The sequence below is a fragment of the Archocentrus centrarchus genome, chromosome 13 (assembly GCF_007364275.1).
Source record: "Archocentrus centrarchus isolate MPI-CPG fArcCen1 chromosome 13, fArcCen1, whole genome shotgun sequence".
NCBI classification, from domain to species: Eukaryota; Metazoa; Chordata; class Actinopteri; order Cichliformes; family Cichlidae; genus Archocentrus; species Archocentrus centrarchus.
In genome coordinates this window covers 31191882-31213729 of record NC_044358.1, presented here as the reverse complement: position 1 = coordinate 31213729, position 21848 = coordinate 31191882, and the positions used below count along the sequence as shown (strand labels likewise).

The 21848-nt window shown below is 40.1% G+C and overlaps 2 protein-coding genes across 3 annotated transcripts in view; both read right to left on the bottom strand.

Annotated features, from left to right (window-relative positions):
- Window positions 1–871: 871 nt before the first annotated feature.
- cul3b (cullin 3b) lies at window positions 872–15243 on the bottom strand. 2 transcript variants are annotated; one of them, XM_030744776.1, is made up of 16 exons: window positions 14981–15243; window positions 11272–11469; window positions 8949–9062; window positions 8584–8744; window positions 8083–8197; window positions 7732–7960; window positions 7187–7332; window positions 6695–6871; window positions 6297–6467; window positions 5311–5418; window positions 4734–4858; window positions 4352–4448; window positions 3889–4023; window positions 3548–3734; window positions 2393–2538; window positions 872–2079 (listed from the first exon to the last, which is right to left on the bottom strand). In XM_030744776.1, the coding sequence occupies exons 1-16, from the start codon at window positions 15041–15043 to the stop codon at window positions 1948–1950; spliced, it is 2304 nt and encodes a 767-aa protein (XP_030600636.1). In that variant the 5' UTR covers window positions 15044–15243; the 3' UTR covers window positions 872–1947. The 2 variants fall into 2 exon arrangements, with proteins under 2 accessions (XP_030600636.1, XP_030600637.1); XM_030744777.1 differs by lacking the exon at window positions 14981–15243 and adding an exon at window positions 11798–11845.
- A 3915-nt stretch (window positions 15244–19158) lies between these two features.
- pde2a (phosphodiesterase 2A) overlaps window positions 19159–21848 on the bottom strand; it is a 182019-nt gene continuing 179329 nt past the window's right edge. The window contains 1 exon segment of the mRNA XM_030745132.1: window positions 19159–20895. Within this exon segment, the coding sequence (XP_030600992.1) occupies window positions 20661–20895 (235 nt within the window). The 3' untranslated portion in view covers window positions 19159–20660.

Below are 21848 nucleotides of genomic sequence, written 5' to 3'. Positions count from 1 at the left end.
ATACAACACAAGATAGGAAAAACATCACTTGGTCTGATGAGTCTCGATTTCTGCTGCAGCACTGCAGTTGGTAGGGTCAGAATTTGGCTTATGAAAGCATGGCTCAATCTAGCCCCATATCAGTGGTTCAGGCTGGTGGTGACAGTGCAGTGGCACACTTTAGGCCCCTTAATGCCACCTGAGCATACTACATTTTAAACACCACAGCCTACACGAGTATTGATGCTGACCATGTCCATCCCTGTATGACCACAGTGAACCCATCTTCTGATGCCTGCTTCCAGCAGGATAATGTGCCATGTCACAAAGCTCAAATCATCTCAAACTGGTTTCTTTGACATGACAGTGAGTTCACGGTATTCAAATGGCCTCTACAGTCACTGGATCTCAATCTAATAGAGCCGCTTTGGGATGTGGTGAAATGGGAGATTCAGATCATGGATGTGCAGCAACTGTGATGCCATCATGTCAGCATGCCAAAATCTCAGAGGAATGTTTCCAGCACCTTGCTGAATCTGTGCCAGGAAGAATTAAAGCAGCTCTGAACGCAAAAGTGGGTCTAACATGGTACTAACAGAGTGTCCCAAGGTGACCAAGGAGTGTACGACAAATGATTTTAGCTGAGTATTTTCAAAGAGGAAAGGAAAATGGAAACATGTAAATCTCAGAACATTGTAACAAACAACATACTCCAGAGGCCTTCCAAATTCTTGTTATGAACACAGAGAATCTGACTGTGGCTCACCACTGAAATTAAGCCCAAATTATGGTTAGATGCATTTCTGAGGCTTGCCAAGGCCTTGTCATGAAGATGCAAAAAAAAAAAAAAAAAAAAAAAACATCCCTTCAATTTTTTTTTTTAAATTCTACATTTAATATGATGAAAACAAGGCCCTGTACAATCCACCTTCGCAGTGAGTACAATATTTATTTTACAATTTGTACACATTAGAACATGGTGCTAAACTGGTTCCACTTGATCAAAAATGCAGTTGAGAACGAAAAATATCCTCTTTGCAGACCTGCACCACCAGGAACCTTCCATTCAGAGAGAGGAGATCATCCTTTTTTTGGGCCTATCATACAGCAGGCCTTAAGTGAAAAAAATGTGTCATGAGAGTCCAAACACCTTTTATGGGATTTCATGTGTGTCTTATTCCCCTGATTGATCCATTAGATAAAAGCATGCTGTGAAGCAACAGCCCTTGATCTCTATAACCACTAGTACAGACCTGGCAAAATGAAAATGGCATTAAATAGTTCAGCTGTGAGATGGACATAATTCATAGCAGATATTAAAACAATCCCCAAAACAGACCTTATTTGCAACATAAATTAAGCACTCATGTTTTCTCAAGTACTCAAAATGTATTTCACTGCTGTTGTAAACCAGGTCTGTACCAGTTAACACTTTGTCCTCTTCTTTAAATCTAAAAAGTCCTCTGAGAGGAAAAGGCCTATCTGTCAACCTGTACAGCCATTATTGTGCCACAAAAACACAAACAGAACACATTGACATCAACATTTAAAACAGGGGAGTGAGTTCAAATGTTTTCTTGGTCTCCATGTAGCCGCGCGCTCGCTTTAATGTGTTTTCGCTCGTTCGGTGACGGCGCGTCGTTAACCCGCAAACAGGCTCTCCGAGTTCTCTCCAAAGGCCACAAGAAGCATGATTTTATACAAAACTAGACTCCCTCCTTTCATTTCTCAACTGAAGAAATCTAATATTGCTAGAAAACTTCACCATCTTTTGCATGATTTTTTTTTTCCTTTTTCTTTTTAAAACACATTTTTATGGAAGAAATGTTAACCTTCCCAGTGTTTCCCAGAATCAACAATGAAAGCACTTCCAAGTTCGTTCAAACACATAGCAGTCCACAAAAAAAAAAAAAAAAAGACCCTCAGCTTCTTTCAACTCAAGGCTAGCTTTCATTGAATTCATTTGTTTTATGCTACATAAGTGTACACTTTGCGATCCTCTGGTGTTCTTGCCAAATACTCCCTCTCAATGAGTCCTTCAATGCGTTTCTTGATGACTACAGGACTAGGAAGGAATCGTGCTCGCAACTGCTGTGTGACCTGTGGAGACACAAAACAAAGTTGTTTAATTTGTGGCTTTTTCTTTCCCTGTATATTTATTTACCACTTTATTGTTAGGTTTGTTATACAAGACTCTTTCATGTCAACTTTTTATGTGCAAGAAGTTCAAGCCCATTAGAGAACTAGAAGATCTAACTTCTTGTACACCACATCATTTGCCACTAGGGGGCCCACTGACGGGAAGAAAACTAGTGTCCACTTAAAATGTGGAACCAAAGAATATTATTACAACTACTGTTTTATTTTTGTACTCTTTACAAGTTGGCTTTAGCTAGTACTTCAGCTGACTGACCTCTGCTACCAGGACATTGTGCTGCATCTTCTTTCTAGACTTCATGATGCGAACGATGGCAGCTTCGATTTCATGCTTCCTGTCGTCGTCCACTTTCTGCCGTGTCTCTTTCCTCTCCGGATCAGACTCCCCCTGTTTAGCAGCCACTAGGTAGTAAACAAAAAAAGGGCAATAAATGCAAGGGACAAAAAGTGTAACTAAAGCAATACATGTTATTTTTGATCATGATGAAAGGTGTCATTTTCTGTTATTTTGCTGGGGCCTTATATATACTCGGCCATTTTATTAGGTACACCTTACTTGTACTGGGTTAGACTCCCTTTTGCCTTCAGTGCTGCCTAAATAGACATAATCAGTAACAACACTCAGATAGGCTGTAGTGCTTAAATGATGCTGAGTTGGTACCAAGAGGTCCAAAGTGTGCCAAGAAAATATTCCCCACACCATTACACCACCACTGGCAGCCTGAACTGTTGATACAAGGCAGGATGGATCTATGCTTTCTTGTTGTTTATGCCAAATTCTGACCCTACCATCTGAATGTCAGACCAGAAATCGAGACCCATCAGACCAGGCAACATTTCTCCAATCTTCTATTGTCCAATTTTAGTGAGCCCCCTTAGCTGAAAGGAATGGCACCTGGTATGGTCTCCTGATGCCGTAGTCCATCATCTGCTTCAAGGTTTGACATGTGTACTCAGAGATGCTCCTCTGCATATCTTGGTTGTAAGAAGTGGTTATTTAAGTTACTTTTGCCTTCTTATTGGCTTGTCTGGTCATTCTCCTCTGACCTCTGAGATCAACAAGGCATTTTCGCCCAGAGAACTGCTGCTCACTGGATAGTTTTCTTTTTTGGCCCAGTCCCTGTAAACCCTAGAGATGGCTTTGCAGGAAATTTCAAGTAGGTCAGCACTTTCTGAAATACTCTGATCTTATTAATTATTACTGAGCTTTAATAAAGTGAAAATCCCTTTATTTCAGAACTAAATACAGCCTGCTTAATAACACTGAGATGGAACAATGGCCAACCAACTGTGCAAAAATAACTGCCTGCTTAAATGTTAACTCAATAAAACGTGAATGAACACCTAGGAAACTCAAATTAAATATGTGAGCCTTAGGTACAATGTGTTGTGAGGGAATTTTTTTTCATACCTGTCTGAATTTTGACACGGTGCAGTTTGGAGGTAAATTGGTCATTGACTGTAAACACATGGCCATTTTCAATCTCCTTGGACTTTGGCTCCTTGGTGAGAACTCTCTGCGTTGGCTTGCCACAGGCCAGAGACTGCAGCGCTCGCACCAACTCCCTCTCTGGGATGTCTGTCTCCTGCTGGATCTCCTACATAGTGAAGAGGTCAGGATTGGGGTCAACACAGTACAGAGAGCACAGTCTGAAATGACCTTTCCATGCTTGTCCACTACAACCGAAGGCATATAGTTTTTGTGATATGAGGAACCAAAACACCCTACTGTGAAGGAATTAAACTGCATACCTCGAAGGTGGACTTCTCTCTGTTGTTGAAAAGCATGAGAATGGTCATCTGAAAGGTGGACACTTGCAGGATGTGCTTTCTGGTATTGGAGCCTGTCACCTGGGCACCACCCACTCCAACCTCTGACCCATCCTCCTATTAAAATGTTGGGATAAGGCAACACAAAAACACTAGTGAGAATCCTCTTTGAGAAGATGCCAACAAAACAGATTTTCATTTATAATCATGTGAATGTATTACACGTGTCAGTATCTTTCCTAATTATTTGTCTGTAAAAATGAGTAAAAATACCTTTTTTTTTAAATGAATGGTCACATTTAGCTGTGTTTATTAGTCTGTGTCTTATTGCTTATTATTTAAAAACACTTTACTAGTTTATAAAACTGACCAGGTCAGCTTGTTATTCTAGTAAAATATAGTTTGTTGAAATGTACTGAGACTCCCCTTTCCAGGTGGCGCATACCTTTTTAATTGGCCCGTAGAAGGTGGCATTTAGATCTGCAGAGCCCATATGGTGCTGCAGGGTGAGCTGTCTCCCACTGTGCTTGCCAAGGTAAAACCTGCATGCAGAGAGGGGGTTATACTACATTAACCTTCACCAAATGATCAATACAACCTTACTTTCTGCAACAGGACACAAGAGATATTTAGTATGAAATAATTATTTTATTTCTAGCACAGCATACTCAGTAATATTTTCATGAACGACTTCTATTGGTAACACATTAGTGACACAGAGAAACGTCTTAGAAATCCCCGGACTGGAAAGTAAAATGCTGTTATGAAAGCACTCGCACATGTAATCAAAGTTCTAAATCTGTGAGTGAAGCGAGCAACTAACAAACCTTCTGAAAACTTCAAATGCATGTCGAGGTGAAGGGGGGATATTGCACTTGGGTGTTGCTGATTGCGTTGGCCAGTATCCCGTGGTCAGGACTCTAACGGTGAGGTCGACCCCTCCGAGTGACACCTCAAGTTAGAAAAAAAAAAAAACACCACCACATGATCACCTACAATGATACCATACTGAGACTATGTGGTAGCTCACTGTTACTGTGCACACAAAAGAGTTAGATACGATAAATAACAGACAACACAAGCTAGATCATCTTGCATCCATAAATTTAAAAGTAAACACTCAGATTCCAATTTTGTATTTCATTCTTTTACTGCTATGTGCTTAACTACGAATCACACTAGCTCAGACTGGCAACACTGTCCACCAAATGGAGCTAAAAATCACTCCAGCAATGTGAAAACACAGCACATTGCACTATGATTTTCCAGGATATGTATAGTTAGGTACCTAATTGTTATTACTTAATTGAGCTGTGCAACAAAGCTCGGTCAATCAAGCAACCATGTACTGATTACAGTTAGCAATCAGGCTCTTTATATTGACAGAATGTAGACTTTCCTCACCCCAGTCGTCTGTAGATGTTGTCTAAACTCATCCATGGTGGTGTTGGAGATGCTCATATCTCTGAACATGCCCTCCAGTTTAGATGTGAACTGACAGCCGCACTCAGTCTGAGAAATAAAGACAAGAAGAAGAATTACATTTACTAATCAAAAGCGTTATTTATTTATTTTTATTTTTTAAAAGGGGACAGCTCATTCTAAAGTCAAACCTATTATAATTCTTCTGGCTGGTAGAACCAGGTTCAGACATATCAGCTGTGGATATATCAGGTTCCTCTTAGCCTTGTCATGCTCAAAGAACCAAAAAACACAGATCTGAAAAACACAGCAGGAATGCTTCTTTCCAAAAATCATGACCCACTAAAATCCATAAACCTTTGTGTGAGGGATTTCTTGCAGGAACCTTTCTACTGTCAGCCAAAATAAGCATGCAGATAGCCTTTTGTAATGCATAGAGACACACTTCTTTCTACAGTGAAACAGTGGTGGGTGTAGTTTGGGAGAAAAAAAAATAGTTTCAACATAAAACTGATCACATCAAAGTTTCAGTAACTGGGTCATGATTTCTGCAAAGACACATTTCTGTTGAGTCTTTCAGATATATTATTTTTGAGCAAAAGAAGCCGAGGGCCATCTGGGTCCATTATATTCAGGAGAAAGCAGACATTTCTACAGCTGATATCTGCAAAACTGAACAAGTCTGGCTGAAATAATGGATAAACAGCACCACAGAACACAGAAAAGCTAAGAACATTTGATTTTAAAGGGAACTGTCCATTTAAAGTAAAGAAACAAGCAGATACAGTCTGACAGCTGTATGTTTCCTTTTATATACTTCCACTGAACTGTACCTACACTGGGGAAAAATGTGAAGAAGTATGCATAAAACATCTGAGCACCATGGCCAGTCTCCAAGCACCTGGGGATGGTTCATTTTACATTCAGCTTACACCGAAGAGAGTTACATCATATCTATGCCTTCTCACCTTCAGCTTTGAGATCATGTTCTTTTCTGAGTCGTCAGAGACGCTCTTGTTGGTGAGCAGCCTGCGAGCCAGGTGCTGCTTGTAGTACCTCTCAAACACGTCTTTCTCCTGCATGAAGCGGAAGAGCACCATGGCCTTGTCCAGTATAGACTCCACTTCTTGCTCTGTCAGCTGGATAAAAATAACAAGGTCAGGTTAAACCTATTAGTCAAAAACAGACTTTATAATTTATTTTCCCCAGCACTTTTGGAAACCCCAAACAAAGCAAGAAACACAGCTTTCTACACACAAATATTGTGTTCTTCTTTGTCTGTTTGGCATTTCAAACTGAAGTGAGGTTATAAATTTTGAATAAGCAAGTCAGTAATATAAGAGCATCCATGCATTAGTGGGCTCACCCCTTTAACACCCTTCTTCAGTTTGTCATCGATGAAGAGTGAGAGATATTCAGGCGAGCGAGAGTTCAGATTAAGGAAGTACTCAAAATCGCCAGCAATAGTTTGTTTAAAGAGGCGGTCATTGTTGAAGGACTCCTGGAGGAAACGGTCAAAACGGGACTTCAGGTCCAGCAAACCCTGCAGAAAGATGAAAATGAAGAGGGATAATGCAGCAGCAGTGTGCGTTACAAGTAGCTTAACAAATGAGTAGCTACAGCAAAAGAAAGCTGGTCTCATCGGGGGGTGGGGGTGTATTCTCTGCTGGGAGGTAATTAAAGTCCATTATGGTCACGCAATGGCAAGCTGAAGTGTACTGAGCTAGAGGAAATCCATCTGTGATCTCTTTCAAGGTAGCACGTTGTCAGTGGTTCCTCTCAGTCACGTACAATAATATCTGAACAGCTTATCTTCAACAACTTTATTGCAATGTCACCTGATAACCTACTGTCATACCTGGATATAGTCCACAGGATTTTTTCCTTCTCCTTCCTCTGACACCAGGGCCTTGCCCTGCTCCCGCAGGTATGAGCTCATACACTCACACATGGTCTTCAGCCCATTGGGAACTCTGCTGAACAGCTTGTACATGCATGCCAAATCTGTAGATGGGTAAGCATGAATACACCCATAAACACAGATACAAAAACAAAACACATTTCTGCCAGCCGAAAAGGGACTGAGCATCTGAGAGCTGCAGAAAACACTTTGTTGAGAGTGAGCTGAAATATCCTCTCCAGGCACTACACTTCCAGTTTCACTGAAATCAAATCAGCACTGAATTCCTCACATATCGGCATGAAGCAGGGGATCAAAATGCGACTGTATTACTTAACCACTATAGTATTTCCTGCAAGTGACAGCTTCATGGCTTAATAAAGAGTTTTGGTGATTTTCCGATTCACTGTAACTTGTGTTGCTGTCATTTTAAACAATAAATAACAACAACAAAAAATGCTAAAGAAATGAAGTGGAGCATCAGGATGCTACTGAACACTTACCGTCTGTTTTGCCGTTCTTCAGCATGTGGACTAGGCCTGAGTTCTCCATCTCTACGATGGTCTTCATGTGTTTGGAGATGAGCTCGCGTTCCACCACCTTGACGATGGGCTCCTCTGTGGATTTATCCAGGCAGTGCATTACCCGTTCAATCTCCTCATTAATCCTGGCTTCCACCTTCTTTATGTACACACTGGCACTGTTTTCTGCAAGGAACTTTTGGCTTTCCATCTGAATGAAAACAAGTAGTAGTATACACAAGCTGTTTTAGTTCCCCCATGAAGAGAAGCCACCAAGAAATATGGATCCAAATTAAAATAAACATACAACGAGAATGAATTTCTCTTCCAGACCTGGAAAAATTCTGCAGACATTTCTAAAAACGGTGCTTCAAAGTCTTCTTCATAAACAGATCTCCCTTCAAGGCCAAGGATCATTAACATTTGGCAGGCATTTCTAATGGCCCCCCTAGAGAAGAGGAGAAGCAAACCAAATGGTAAGTAATGCAAAATAAAACAAAAAACAAACACACACTTTTGTGGAAGCTCATTTCACACTCAGTATAACTGCCAATGAACATTTTACTATTCATCCATTGAAAAAACAGTTACAGTCCACAGTGCATGAAGTTCAGAAAAAAAAAAATCAATGTTTTAAAATGCCAGAGGCTCTGAGGCTTTGCCCACTGGGTGTAAATGCAGCAGATGTATTTGACAGATCATATATTTCTAATGCCAAACGCACCCTGGTGACAAAAATGATGATTTTACCATTTTCCACCTAAATATCAAGAATGTGAACTTAATTTTCTTTAAAAACTAAACATAATTTATCAGATTGTGACTTGTGATTACCTGTCCACCACCTCCCCCTTCCTCTCACGTGCAATCATGTCTAGCAGGGTCTGTCGTAGGTGGTCTCTGATGCAGCCATAGCGGACCACCTGATCCCTAAATATGATAAGGCCCAGGTTGTAGACATTCTCTACATTGTTCTGCTGTACGTACACTCGATCCTGTGACACAGACACACAAAACGAGAATTTTGTCCCAAACAACATTAGATGTAAACACTTTACAAATTACTGCCACATTTTTATGCTTAAATATCTCTCTCTGAGATCTTTTAAAATATAATTAAGGTCATATATTGTTAAACCACACAATACTCTGACTCTCATCAGCCTTATTGCATGATTGCATTCAGTCTATATACTCACCATATACATCAGGATGTCTCTAATCATCACCATGGCTGTCTGGTGGTCATTCCAGGCCTGATTTAGGGTTTGGAGGAAGTTATTATTAAGGGAATTGAGAACATCTTCTCGTACCTTTGGGCGAGACAGAAACAGAGCATTAACAGACACCTGTATTTGTGATTTCTTGCTCATGCAGCATTTCAATGTGAGCCTGCCCCCTTTTCTTTACTAGTCAGGCATACAACAGCTTGATACCAGTCACACTGCAGTGTGACTCAGCACTGTAAACCAATCGTCTCTGTAGAGTAAGATTCTTAAGGGCACACTGACCTCTCATTTTTTTCTCCTCCTGGGCAGAGGTAATATATTACAGCCTCTGCTCCTAATGTTACAAGCTTTATGAAGGCACTGACTTCTTCTTTTACACATCCAGATCAAATGTCAGAAGCAAATCACAAATATAAACATACCAATAAATCAAACATGTATTGTGCAAACTTGCGGCTTACTTAAAAAAACAAAAAACAATGTAGCTCATATTATATTCATCTGTTTTGCCACTTTCTAATGCTGCTTTTCTACCATATTAAATATTACATACACTACAGATACATATGCAATGCCAGTTGTAATTAAAATATTAAATTATTGATTTCTGACAAGATATTTAAGAATCAGAAGAATGTGTACAGTCATAGCTATGTTTCAGGTGTTATAGGGTAAACATTTGGAAATAAAATAGAATAAATAACAAAAATGACCTTAAAAGTCAGAAGTGCTTGTAGAAGAATAAACATCTGAGACTGAATGGACACGCTTGGGTGGACTTAAAGCTCTGTTTCATCCCTCGTCTAGACAACAGTGAATCACTGTTGAAAAACAAATCCTTCTGTCAATAATTCCTAATATTATTAACTATTAGGCCCAATAGAATATATTAAACTAAAAAAGCAGAGGCACTGCTGCACAAAATAACTCACAGTCCACCTTTAAGATCTAACAGTCAACACTGAAAAGAAACTGAATGTTTCAGCTGTTTTCAAAACTAAAGTTGGATTGAGATGATGCCGCACTCACACATTGCAACTGTGTTTCTTTCAAAGTGATATCTGCCCCATTATGAGACAATAAATACACACTTATTTGTCAGATATCTTGTCTTTGATCCATTACTTGTTGACATTTCCTGACTGCTCATTTACGAAGCCTGCCAAGTTGAGAATGTGCATTTAATTAAGCTGTAAAACCATCTGGCTGTTATTCAACAACATCCTGCTGAAATATTGCTCATTGTGTATCTGCTCACTGTAAAGCTGCAAAGAAGCATTTGCTACAAACATCACGGATGAGCTTAATTTGCCACTAATTACATACTACAAAATACAAGTGACAGCTCAGGAACAATGATGCTTTCTCTAACTTAGAGGGAGTTTTAAGAAGGAATAAATCTCAGATGGCCCTCCTTTGTGCCAATTTTGTTTATACAAGCTGCTTAGGATAATCCAGTTAACAAACATTTCATTTTAAGTGGTAAAATAAACCAACTACAAATCCAATTTGAGAAACTTACTCCATTAAGGAATCGTTCAAAAGCATACTGAATATCTTCTATAATGCACAGGGCAATATATGTTTTATGAATGGCTTTAAGACAGATGTGCATCCTCACACAGATGAACCCCAAAACAAAATTACCACTGAAGCCCCTATCCAGAAACATAGCCTAGCCTCCCAGCCACAGGAATGAGGCACTTACAAAAAAATGGGGCATGAGTGAAGGGGTTTACAAATCTACTACAAGAGTTGAGTAACAGCCTGTGAAATTGTATTCTCCATCTTTCTAACTTCACTGAATGCTCACTTGCCCTCACAAGGCTGCTCATGAACGGAACTAGCTCATATTTTCTGCTGTCGCCTTTGTTGCTCAAGCATGGCATGCAAGCCAAGGAAGAAAAAGATGAATCATAATATGAAGCCCGTGACAGTTTCTGTTTAGCACCAAACAGACTTTCAAGCATTTGATTGAAATTCAGCTCCAACATTCAAACCACAGGCATTATTAAAATCAGACTTTAATATCATTGTGGTAATTGGAGAGAAATGTTATTCACAGGTCAGTCTGGATTTTCCTTTTGCGGCACAAACTGTCCCCCAAAGATAAACTATTACTTCAGTCTTTCTTTACATAGACCAAATCCAGTCTACCTTAAGTATTGGGTATGCATGTACTGTCATGTATCTGGAATGACAGAGAAGTCAAATGCACTCTAAATAGTTCATTCAATCTGTCATCACCTGACTTCCAGCAACTGTGTTATGCTGTGATGTGCGACGGCCTTACTTTGTTAATAAGGTGTTCAGTAACAACTTCACGTAGGCCGGTGTACAGTTTCTCTCCGTGTTTGTGGAGCACCATCGTGTAGGCGTTCCGATAAAGCTCCTCGAAGCTCAGACCGCTGTTGTTCTTCCTCTGAATTTCCTGGATGGCATTCTTCAGAAGGTCCCAGATGTTGTTGACATACTTCTCGTCCATCGTCATCTGCAAAAGATAATGGGTTTCAATAGGACAACCATCACCTGTAATTACTTGTGTCAACATGAAGAACATCTGCATAATACAACGAGCTTAGAAGCCTAGTATATGTTGCTAGTAGGGGAGGTAAGTCACACAAGCCTAGAGACCCATCGGCGACTGCCTACTAACCAGTGGTTGCTAGGGAAAAATTAGTATTCCCGGACTGGCTGTCACTAAAGCCGCGTTTCCATACGGAACGACTCGGCGCGGGTCGACTCGGTTTGCCGCGATTTGACGGCATTTCTATTAGAATAAGGTACACTTTGCCGGTCCTTTTTTCGTATTCACTCACCCGAGGTTCTAGGCCAGGGGTCTCCAAACTTTCGCTTAACCCTCTTAATTGGAGGGGAAGGTGAAATGTCAAAAAAGGTGTTCCGAAAATGTGACGCGGAGGACAGCATGCCACTGATTGGCCGGGGAGTGCCGTCACCAGGGAGTCATGAGAACGGCTCCTTCATCAGAATCAACCGTGCCATTTTAAAAACCCGACAGCAAGAAACTGGAGGCACGCAAAGCACCGGTTGAATGCCCAGACCGACAGTTTGCAGCGGTAGTTTTGCAACATGAGAGGCATCTGTAACACACGTAGCATACATTATAGCCCTATACTGCCGGGCAATCGCCGCTGAAGCACAATTACCTGCCGCTACAAGCCGAACAGCTGGTTAACACAGAGCCTGAGGCGGCTGATTAAAGGAACTTAGAATTAAAATAACGCGACTGTTTGTCCTATCGGAAAAATTCAAACGGTTTCTGAAAGCTGAGAAACTGCACTTCATAACCAACATAGGGTATTACTATGATGTTATTACGGTAACTGTTGCCGTAAGTCCGCGAACGGCGGCACTATTGAAGTACACTGAGCCGATTATGACATGTTCGGCGGTATAGGGTTATACTTAACAATGATAACCTTCATCCATTAAAACATTGTACGGAGGACTTATGCATGATGATGATATTAAACTGGCATTAACTGTTAGCTTGCCTCTATCTCATCCATTGTTGTGTTTTGAGCCGCATACAAATTACGTCAAGAGACTACTGCCCGCACTGCTATATCGACTCCACCCACACTGTGGTGGTCCTCAATTGCAATGGAAACACAACACGACCGTGGCGAGTTGTGTCGAGTGAGTCGACCCGCATGGAAACGAGGCTTAAGAGTTGCAAAGAGGTATAGGGTCCTGCACCAAAAACCTCCTTGCGATTGCTAGCAGATTGCCACATCAGCCATACTTTGTATGGAAAGCAATGACTTGTCTGCAAACACTCCTCAAGCGGAAATGGAACTTGAAAAACTACAACACAATCCAGAAACAGACATCTGCCTTCAAAGTAAAACTTGTGCCTTATGCTGAAACCGTGTTTCAAAAGGGACAGATTTTACTTTGATGGCGGACGTCCTCCGTTTCTGGTTTACACTGCACTTTTTCCAAGTTCACTATTACTCGGTGGTTAGTTACCAAGTGTTTGCAGACAAGTCGTCATCTTCCATGCAAACTACTGAAAGGAACTGGTGTTCATCATGACCAAATGAAGTCACCCGGACACCAGTGGGTCCTTGCTTACTCGCAGACATGTAATGTATAATACCCATGTTAGAGGCATATGGATCTGGTGCAATGGACAATTGGAACTGGTTGATGGTTCCCATCTTTAGTCATGCTTATTATGCCAACGAGCATATTTGACTTGTTTGTGACTTTGTGATTCAACTACCAACATAAAAATGGTTGTTCTCTCATGTTGCTGTGCCAGGTTTGTTATGCTCCAAGTGTGTGGAGTGGAGGGAAAATAATGCGACCACAAATGACAGCATTTGAATGCATTCGAGATTCTTACATTTGTTTAATGTGGGTGCAGAATAAATTTTGTGAACTGTCAAGCTTCAGTCTTTGATTTTTTTTTTAAACTTTATTATTGAGAATAAGCCACTAACAGGACTCCTTCCCATCAATAAGTTTGCTTAGATTTGCAAACACACCCTTCTGTGCATACTGCCTGTAAAGATTTCCACCAACTACATAATTTAATGTGTAGATTCATTAAATAGGCTAAGATAAATCTGCTGATTATAGCAAACAACAAAGAGAGAAAGCTGTAAGAAAAGTGTGAAAAAGGATGCCTCACAAAAAAAAAAAAGACCCTAACATGAGGTACTGCATTGTCCACTGAAAACCTCGCTCTGTCAAAACAATCCCCTTCAAGTAGTTGCATAGGCACTATGAGGAAAATATAAAGTGAAGGCAGCGGGTCAGCATCTATACACTGATATTAGGGTCTGTCATTATATATACCAAGCATGTCCTTGCCCCAGCCCTTGTAAGTTACTTTTTTTAAGCTTTCAAATGTCATTTTACCTCCTCCCCCAATCACTGCTGAGTGACAAAACCAGGAGGAAAGAAAAATCCTCTGAAGTTCTAGTTTAGCCCAGCTGTGAAGCATCATGGTAACAACAAATCTATGATCTAGTCTATAATTAAAAACTTTAAACTTACTCTAGAGTCTTTGCGGGTTTCCTACGTGCCAAAGACATGTTGGCCAAAGAAGAAAAAATGAATGCATGCCACCCCTGTGCTCCTCCTCAGCAGACAAGCCCAAACACATGCACAGCAGACCTGCTGTTTTGACAGCAGGTCTGACAGCTGTTTGATCAGGACTGGGCTACGCTCAGCAGGCTCATATCTATATATTAAAAGGTGGCACTGAATTAAAACTTCGTTACTAAAATGAGTAACCGATCCATCAGCTACATGGATACTGCTGCTACACTCTCATTTAGCAGAAAGGCTAATGTCTTATGGAGAATGAGGCCAGTTCAGAAAACAGATAATTCAGTACGTTGCAGAAAAAGGGAATGCCAGGTGAGCGATGAATCAATGTCAACACTGACACAGGTCTACAACCTGCATAGCCATCAATCCCAAACTACAGCTGGGTTAGCTCATTTGGTTTTCGTTAGCATCATTTAAAGCGGCTATAATGTTGCTAATACAAAAGTACAGACCCCTTTCTGCACAAATATCCGTCACATTTAGAGCTCAGATGCTCAGATACTAAGACACTATGCGGTCTTTATATTTATATATGAATGAATATATTTTATTTAGAAAATAAGCAAAAATGTGCCAAAACAACAAGTGTCAAGAGCCAGTGCTAACGTTAGCATTGGCTATGTCGGCTGATCAAATCGGCTAGCTGATGTCTGGGAAGTTGTGAGATAGTGAAGCGACATGGAAAATAAAATTTATATTTATAAAAAACATCACTGAGCTGGCATTATAATGGAGTGTCTCCCTAACAAACCAGCCGGTAGTGGGGGAGATGGGACCTCTGACGGCTACACTTTGTTTACGGATAGTCAAGTCATCTCAGCTGGTTAGCCTGCTAGCATTTAGCCGTCCTCGCAGACCACGGTGATCGCGTCCGCGGCCGCGGGATATGCAGAGCACCCACTGCGGCGTGCACTTACAGGAAAGGCCCGTATCCTCATTTTGGTGTCCTTCTTGGTGCCGCCTTTGCTGAGATTGGACATGGTTGCCTCGTCCGTGGGCTCCGTATTCACATGAAAGTGTTGTCCAGGGAGGGACTGGGCCGACTACTGGTTTAAGGAGCAGCCTACGAGATTTCACCCGACCTCGTAGCTCCGGGTCCCGGCACAACAAGTTTATTGTTGACTGCCAAACACCAAATCCGACAGTTCTTCATACAGCAATGGCGGACTACCTGCAGTTCTCATTGCGCAGAGCTCACGCAATTCAACTCACGCGAGAACTCAATTAGTACAGCGTTTTCTCAACTTTGCTTTGAGCTTGTAACTTGATGAGTTTTAATTTTAAAGCGTGCATTTAGTGACATATGTCTGTTATTTTTTTTTTTTACTGTGTGTCGGTAGAAGTACTACTGTTCACTCAGGGTACTTTACCAGTATAATACTGGAATGAAATACTAGTGCAAAAACGAACCCCTAATTTTCAGTCACTGTAATTGTTACTTCTCAAATTGTGTACATAAAATACATCACTTTATGAAATATAATATACTGTTTAAGATGTAAAATACTTCAGATTTAATGTAGCCTAATATAAGAATATGCCCCTGATTTTGCTTTGTATACATATGTTTGCAAATATGTTATTTAATAAAAGTGTCTTATACTTCATCTTTTAGACTTACTTAAGTGCCTATTCCCACAATTAAAAAATGATCTGTTAAAGTAATTTTACAAATTTTTAGGTTTTTTTGTTCCAAGGTAATTTTGTAAGGTGTGACTGGCTGCATTTGGGCTGTGATCGATCTGAAGTTTACAGTAGCTGGATGGGTCCTTCTAAGGCAAAGATTTGCCAAATCTTTCAGTCAGACACCTACTTATCTATTTATTTATTTGTGTAATGAGGATAGCTAATCAGAAAAAAAAAGTTGGTTTAAGGCAATCTGCTTGTGTTGAGTTCAAGAATAAAAATATAAAGCTGGAACTGAGCATAATGCATCCCTTTTAATCAAATTTTACTTTCACAGAGAGTCTAGTTCTGATATACAGTTGTAGTCAGAAGTTTACATCCACTCATCATGAATATGAATGTCAAGGTAATTTGAGTCTTTTAATAATTTCTTTGAAATGTTCTTTTTCCAGGTTGCAATGATTGTACAGCATACATCTTAAATGTTACAAAAAAACAAGAATTAGGTACACAAATTTGAATTTATTTTGGATTTTTCTCTAATCCACACAGGGTTAAATTATACATATAGGCTCAAATATATATACATACACTCATTTAAATCTTTTAATAAGTGATGCTGAAGGTTCTGCAATGTCTTAATTTTTATTTATTTTTGGATAGGGAACAGTAAAGATAGAGAGATAAAGGAAGACACAGTAAACTGCCACAGGTCAGACTAGAACCCAGGCCACCTGCACCATGGCCATGCAGCATAAACAGGCTCCTGCTCACCCACTAAGCCACCCTGGTGCCCATATGATGTCTTTTAACGTGACAAGGTCAAGGCCTAATTAACTACTTATTTTTCATCATGATTGACTACAACTGGTACTTTATCTCTGCCATCATAAAAAGGATTTGTTTAACAGCACCCATTGGACTGACCAATACACAGAACAATGGGAAGGTCCAAGGAACTCAGTGAAGATCTAAGAAGGAGAATTGTAGACTTTCACAAGATGTAAAGGTCTCTTGGAGCCAATTCTAAACAACTGCAGATTCCAAGACCATCAGTTCAAACAATTGTATGTAAGTACAAGTATTTGGATGTCACCACTTTGCCAAGGTCGGGAAGAATCCCAAACACATATCAGTGTATATATTTGAGCCTATATGTATACTTTTGACCCTGTGTGCATTAGAGAAAATCTAAAATAAATTCAAACTTGTGCACCCAATCCTTGTCTTTTAAAGCAATTACAGATGTATGCTGTACGATCATTCCACCCTGGAAAAAGAATAGTTCTAAGATATCATTAAAAGGCCAAAATTACCATGATATTCATGCCCTGCAAACTTCTGACCACAACTGTATACTGGAATATCTTCAACTAGGGGTTGCTAAAGTGTAATTTCAGTATAATTTCCCATAATAAAAGCACTGCATGCTGTATGAACAAGATACATCTGTTCTACTTCACCCAATGTAGAGAGAGGACAGAGTGCTAATTGCTGGAGAGGGGAGTCAGTAGATTTCTTGCTCCCAGGACCCCCCCAGTATATTAATCTGGCCATGCTTACACACTATGTGGCACAGGCCAACAGGCCAAGCAGAGATGCCACTGCGATGACTAAATCGGTACTGCCAGATACAAATACGCAGCTCCAGGCACCATGGTACACATGTGGCGTGATGTTGCACAGTATGGTGGAGCTGCAGCATGTGGTATGTGTGCACATTTAGAGAGGACAACCGAGAAGCCTTTCACCAGATTTATTTCAAGAAAAAAAAAAAAAAAAGATTTAAAATGTTGTCCATTTGCCTTCCTCTCAAAAATGTCCTGGTTCAACACATCTGAAGAGGAACAAGATCACCAGCACTCAGAACTCAATGAAACAAATAATTAACAGATGGATACTGGATTTAGTTGCCAGTATAAGCATCATTTACACATTTCAGATTTGTCTGGGTTCTTATTTGTGGTAGAATGTCATATGTATATCTCAAATACACATATAGTTTTCTTTCATCCCCTCTGAAAAAGTCTAAGCTTGGGGTTGATCAAAATGGCTTAGGAAAAAAAAAAAAAAAGGAGAACAGGAGGCAACCACTTTTAACACATTACAGAATTGAAAAAACTTCCCATTGTAATAACGACAGACGATCAAGAAACGTTTTCTTTTAAAACTCTTGATTATTTACAGCAATTATATTTTTGCAACTTTCAACAATTATGTCACAGGTGATCATTACGATGGCGTTACATCACAGGTTCGAGTCCCGCTGCTCTGTGAGGATGGGAAATCGATTTGTGTTCACACTTCATGGACAAGCTGTCATGACGTAGCGGAAAAGTTAATTATGAACACAGCCCTCATCGTCACTCCAACATTAGAGAACAAAAATATTTTACGTTATGTCTGTTTTTTTTTTGTTTTTTTTTCACTTTTCAGCTTGCCCAGAAAGTAGAAAATATTTGCTTGGCACATTTAGCCCTGACTGTCTAAAACAAACATAAAAGGACAGATACACAATCATGATAGAAAACCGAAGCATTTTAGGTTTAAAATTGTCATAGTCCATTGATATATTTTTTTTTTTTCCTCAATGGAAACATCATGATCTAACACTTAAAAGGCTTGGCAACTCAGACCTAAAGCAATAAACTTAACAAGAGGCATAGGTATTACATAGGAATCTATGCAATGTCACAGAGGCAGACAATCATATTGCACAGGAAAAAAAAAGGGCAGGTACATCTGAAATGGTGTTTCAAAATAACAGAAAAAAAACTAGAGAGAGAGAAAGAGTTTGAGAAAGAGAGAGCGGCTCTTCTACAAACACATCTGTATGCCCTTTAAAAACTTTTTAGTAAAACTATTCAGTCCATGAAGCAGGCCAAGGCAGATCAAGCACTTTCATTGAGCTTGCACTAATGCATACCCCAATGTTGGTTTAACACATACATCACACTGCTTTTGAGAGCTGATTAACCTTTCTCACTAATTTTCTTTGAAAGGATCTCATGAGGGTTCACAAGGTACTTTTCAAAGAGAAATTCTACATTGATAACCTGGAATTGCCAAAAGTTTGCTTTCATCTTCTTTCATTAATGTTAACATTATCAGGGCAGCATAAAAAAGGAGGGGGAGAAGAAGAAGGAATTCTGGTAGATCACTTGAGGTTTGTGTCAGCCTCATTTCTGTGAACACCGCCTCTGTAAAGATACACCAAATATTTCTCTCTTGCTCTTAGATGCCTCTCTCTCACCCACGTTGCCACTTGTGCATCCACGCATTCGCTCACCCCTCCTCACGCAGCCCACGTGCAATGGTGTCCGCTTTCTTTTTGGAATTATTCAGCGATTTTCCTCCTGTAGCTCTGCAGCATTTCCTACTTTAAACACTCTAAAACTACGTATGGCATATTGTAACATAACCCCCCCCCCCCCCCCCCCCCCCCCCCCCCCCCAAAAAAAAATGTCAGGTTTTCTATGAGGCACAAGCTGAGAACTTAACTCTGTTTTTCCAAACATTTCCTTTGGAGTGCAGCAATAGTGAACTGTTGGATGCTTCCAAGAAAGAGTAATTTCTATGATGGCTACATCTCTAGTTCCTTTTAAAAAAATGTTTTGTTTTTTTTTTGGGTGCACTGAGAACTGAACAAAATGCTTTTATGTCGGACTGGAACACCCGAGGGTGGTTGTGCAGATAAAATGGAAAGAAGTGAAATGACGTGACATCTGAGGTCTTCACACGGGTATTTCACAGATATACATCTTCTCAGCATGGTGATCATTCAGTCAACACATCGATACTCACGCTACCTCTATAACAAATATACAACATACATACTAAACAGACTCTTTATTTCAATTTTTATATATTAAAAGCTCTAAGAAAGGCAGCAAAGATGCGCAATAAGGCAGATCCATATGACACACTCAATGACACACTCTGCTCTGGCACATTTACACTTACAGATGAGATGGATCTTTTAAAGGGATTCGGTTAATCTTTATCTAAAGCGGGTTTATGAAGAAATCAGTTAAGTGAAAAAGAAAAAAAAGAAAGAAAATGACCAAAGTGAAAAGGAAATGTGAAGGATGATGAGAAGAATAAAGTAGGGCCTTTGTTTGAGGTGCAATAACTGATGAAAAGACATCCAATTAATATGCACAGGATGTGCGTTTTCAGTGTTTTATGAATGCAGTAGGGTCAGGGATCAGTTACGCTGTCGTTAATGAGTGATTGTCAAATTGTCCCCTAAACACCTCCAAAAGCAAGAAGTGACTCACTAAAAGGAACAAAAGCTCATGAATTTATTACATATATCATGAAGAGCTGAATATTAAAATGTGTTGTGATGGTATGAAAATAGAGTGCATTCATTTCTTAGCTAATGGTAAAAAAAAAAAATCAACACTGACCAGATAAAAAGGAATAAAACATGAGGTGTCCATACAGCATGCATTCATAAGCATCAGGTGAGGGCTATGGCAGCTGCTTTAAATCAATATAAGCTTTTATGACACATTTTACAGAAACTATAGCACTTCATCTCACTGTTACATGTTGAAGTAGTCTTTGCCATCACAATGAATGTTTTTTTTCTCCATCTTGAAGCCATATGTGCATGTACATATGTGTGTGTGTCAGTGTAGGTGTGTGTTTTTACAATCTTAATCAGGATCAGCACTGTATGAATGAGCTTGTGACTAGTGGTAAAACCTATTTTCCCAGTATAGCTGCTGAAATAGATAAAGTCACCACTTTCTGCTATCTTTAACTGGAGACACGTGGATCCAGCACTCGTTTCAGATCGCTTATCTGATTCAGTTTGAAACTTAGTCCCATCCTGTCTGGCCTGCTAAGCATCTAAGTGGTTGATAGCAGAGAGACCCGTGACTCTTAGGTCGCTAAAAAGGTATCCTCAGCCTCTTGTTGGACCACAGAAAACTCGACGAAACCGTCCTCAGCCCGCTCTCGTCACTGACCCCTCCCTCCTTCTGTGTCGTCGAGGCAGCCGTTGAGGCAGTGATCGTCGCTCCCGAAAGCACCCTGGGCCTGCAGCAGCTCGTATTCCTGGTCCAGGAAGTCGAGGCTGTTGTTGCTAGGCAACCCACGAATGGTGAACTTGTGGGACACTTTGGTCCACTGCTCACGGTTAGCCGCCACCCTCTCGTACAGCTCAGTGGCCCCAGGAAACAGTTCAGATAGCAGCCTGAAAAGACAGAGGCAAAGAGGTAAAGAGACATTTATGCGTTACTGCAATACCTTAATGTGAATCCTCAGTGTCCCAGTCTGAGAATTTGTTTAATTAATACCACACCAAATGAAATTTATGCACTAATATATTGAAAACTTTATTTATTTAACTTCATGCCTTACTTTGAACTGTGCTATGTGGTATTTAACCATCCAATAACTGACATTTTGACTACTCACAGGTTGTAAGCACAGTATATTATCAAAATAAAGTGTATATAGAAAATGGTCATCGCCAAAGTGATGTCAATCATTGGTTTGTGAAGTCCTTGTGTTTTTGTTTCTGTTTTAATAACCGCCTGTCATGTTAAAGGGATGGGTCTGACTGAGAAGCTGAGAGTCCTGCGCACTCATATGTCAGTGACCATGGACGTTATAAAAGAGGGATGTAGCTACCATGTCGTCACCCATTGTTTTCTGAAGTCTCGTTCTTAAATCTCGAGATGAATGTTTCCCCTGTCGATATATTGGTTGCGATAAATAAATAAATAAATAAATAATAATTTGATGAGGAGGGGTGGGCCTGACTGTGAAAGAGCATGCTCATTGGCTAATGACTTATGATTGACAAGCCATTAGCCAATGAGTACGCAGTGTCATGCCACCAAAAATCCACCATTTTGAAACATTGTATGACCAAGATTTACAAAATAAACTTAACTTTTCATTGAGTATGAACCAAAACGAGGGACTGAGTCCATAAACTCAGCAGGAAAGTGTTTAAAGAGGTCCAGAGAGAAAGATGTTTCCCATACACTTCTATAACATCAAAAATCCTTTTGCAGCCACAACTATCGCTATCTGGTGGCCTTCAGACAGAAGGCACTTCCGTCCTGGATTCATTCTTCTGACCTGGAAGCTACATCCATGTTTATACTGTCTATAGCGGTGACTTCTCAGTCACAAAGC

Coding starts and splice junctions, on each gene's coding strand:
- cul3b (XM_030744776.1), bottom strand. CDS start 15,043: ATGTCCAATCTCAGCAAAGGCGGCACCAAGAAGGACACCAAAATGAGG. Junction 5,419..6,296: donor ACATGATCTCAAAGCTGAAG/GTGAGAAGGCAT, acceptor TTTATTTCTCAG/ACTGAGTGCGGCTGTCAGTT. Junction 3,735..3,888: donor GAGAGAAGTCCACCTTCGAG/GTATGCAGTTTA, acceptor TTCACTATGTAG/GAGATCCAGCAGGAGACAGA.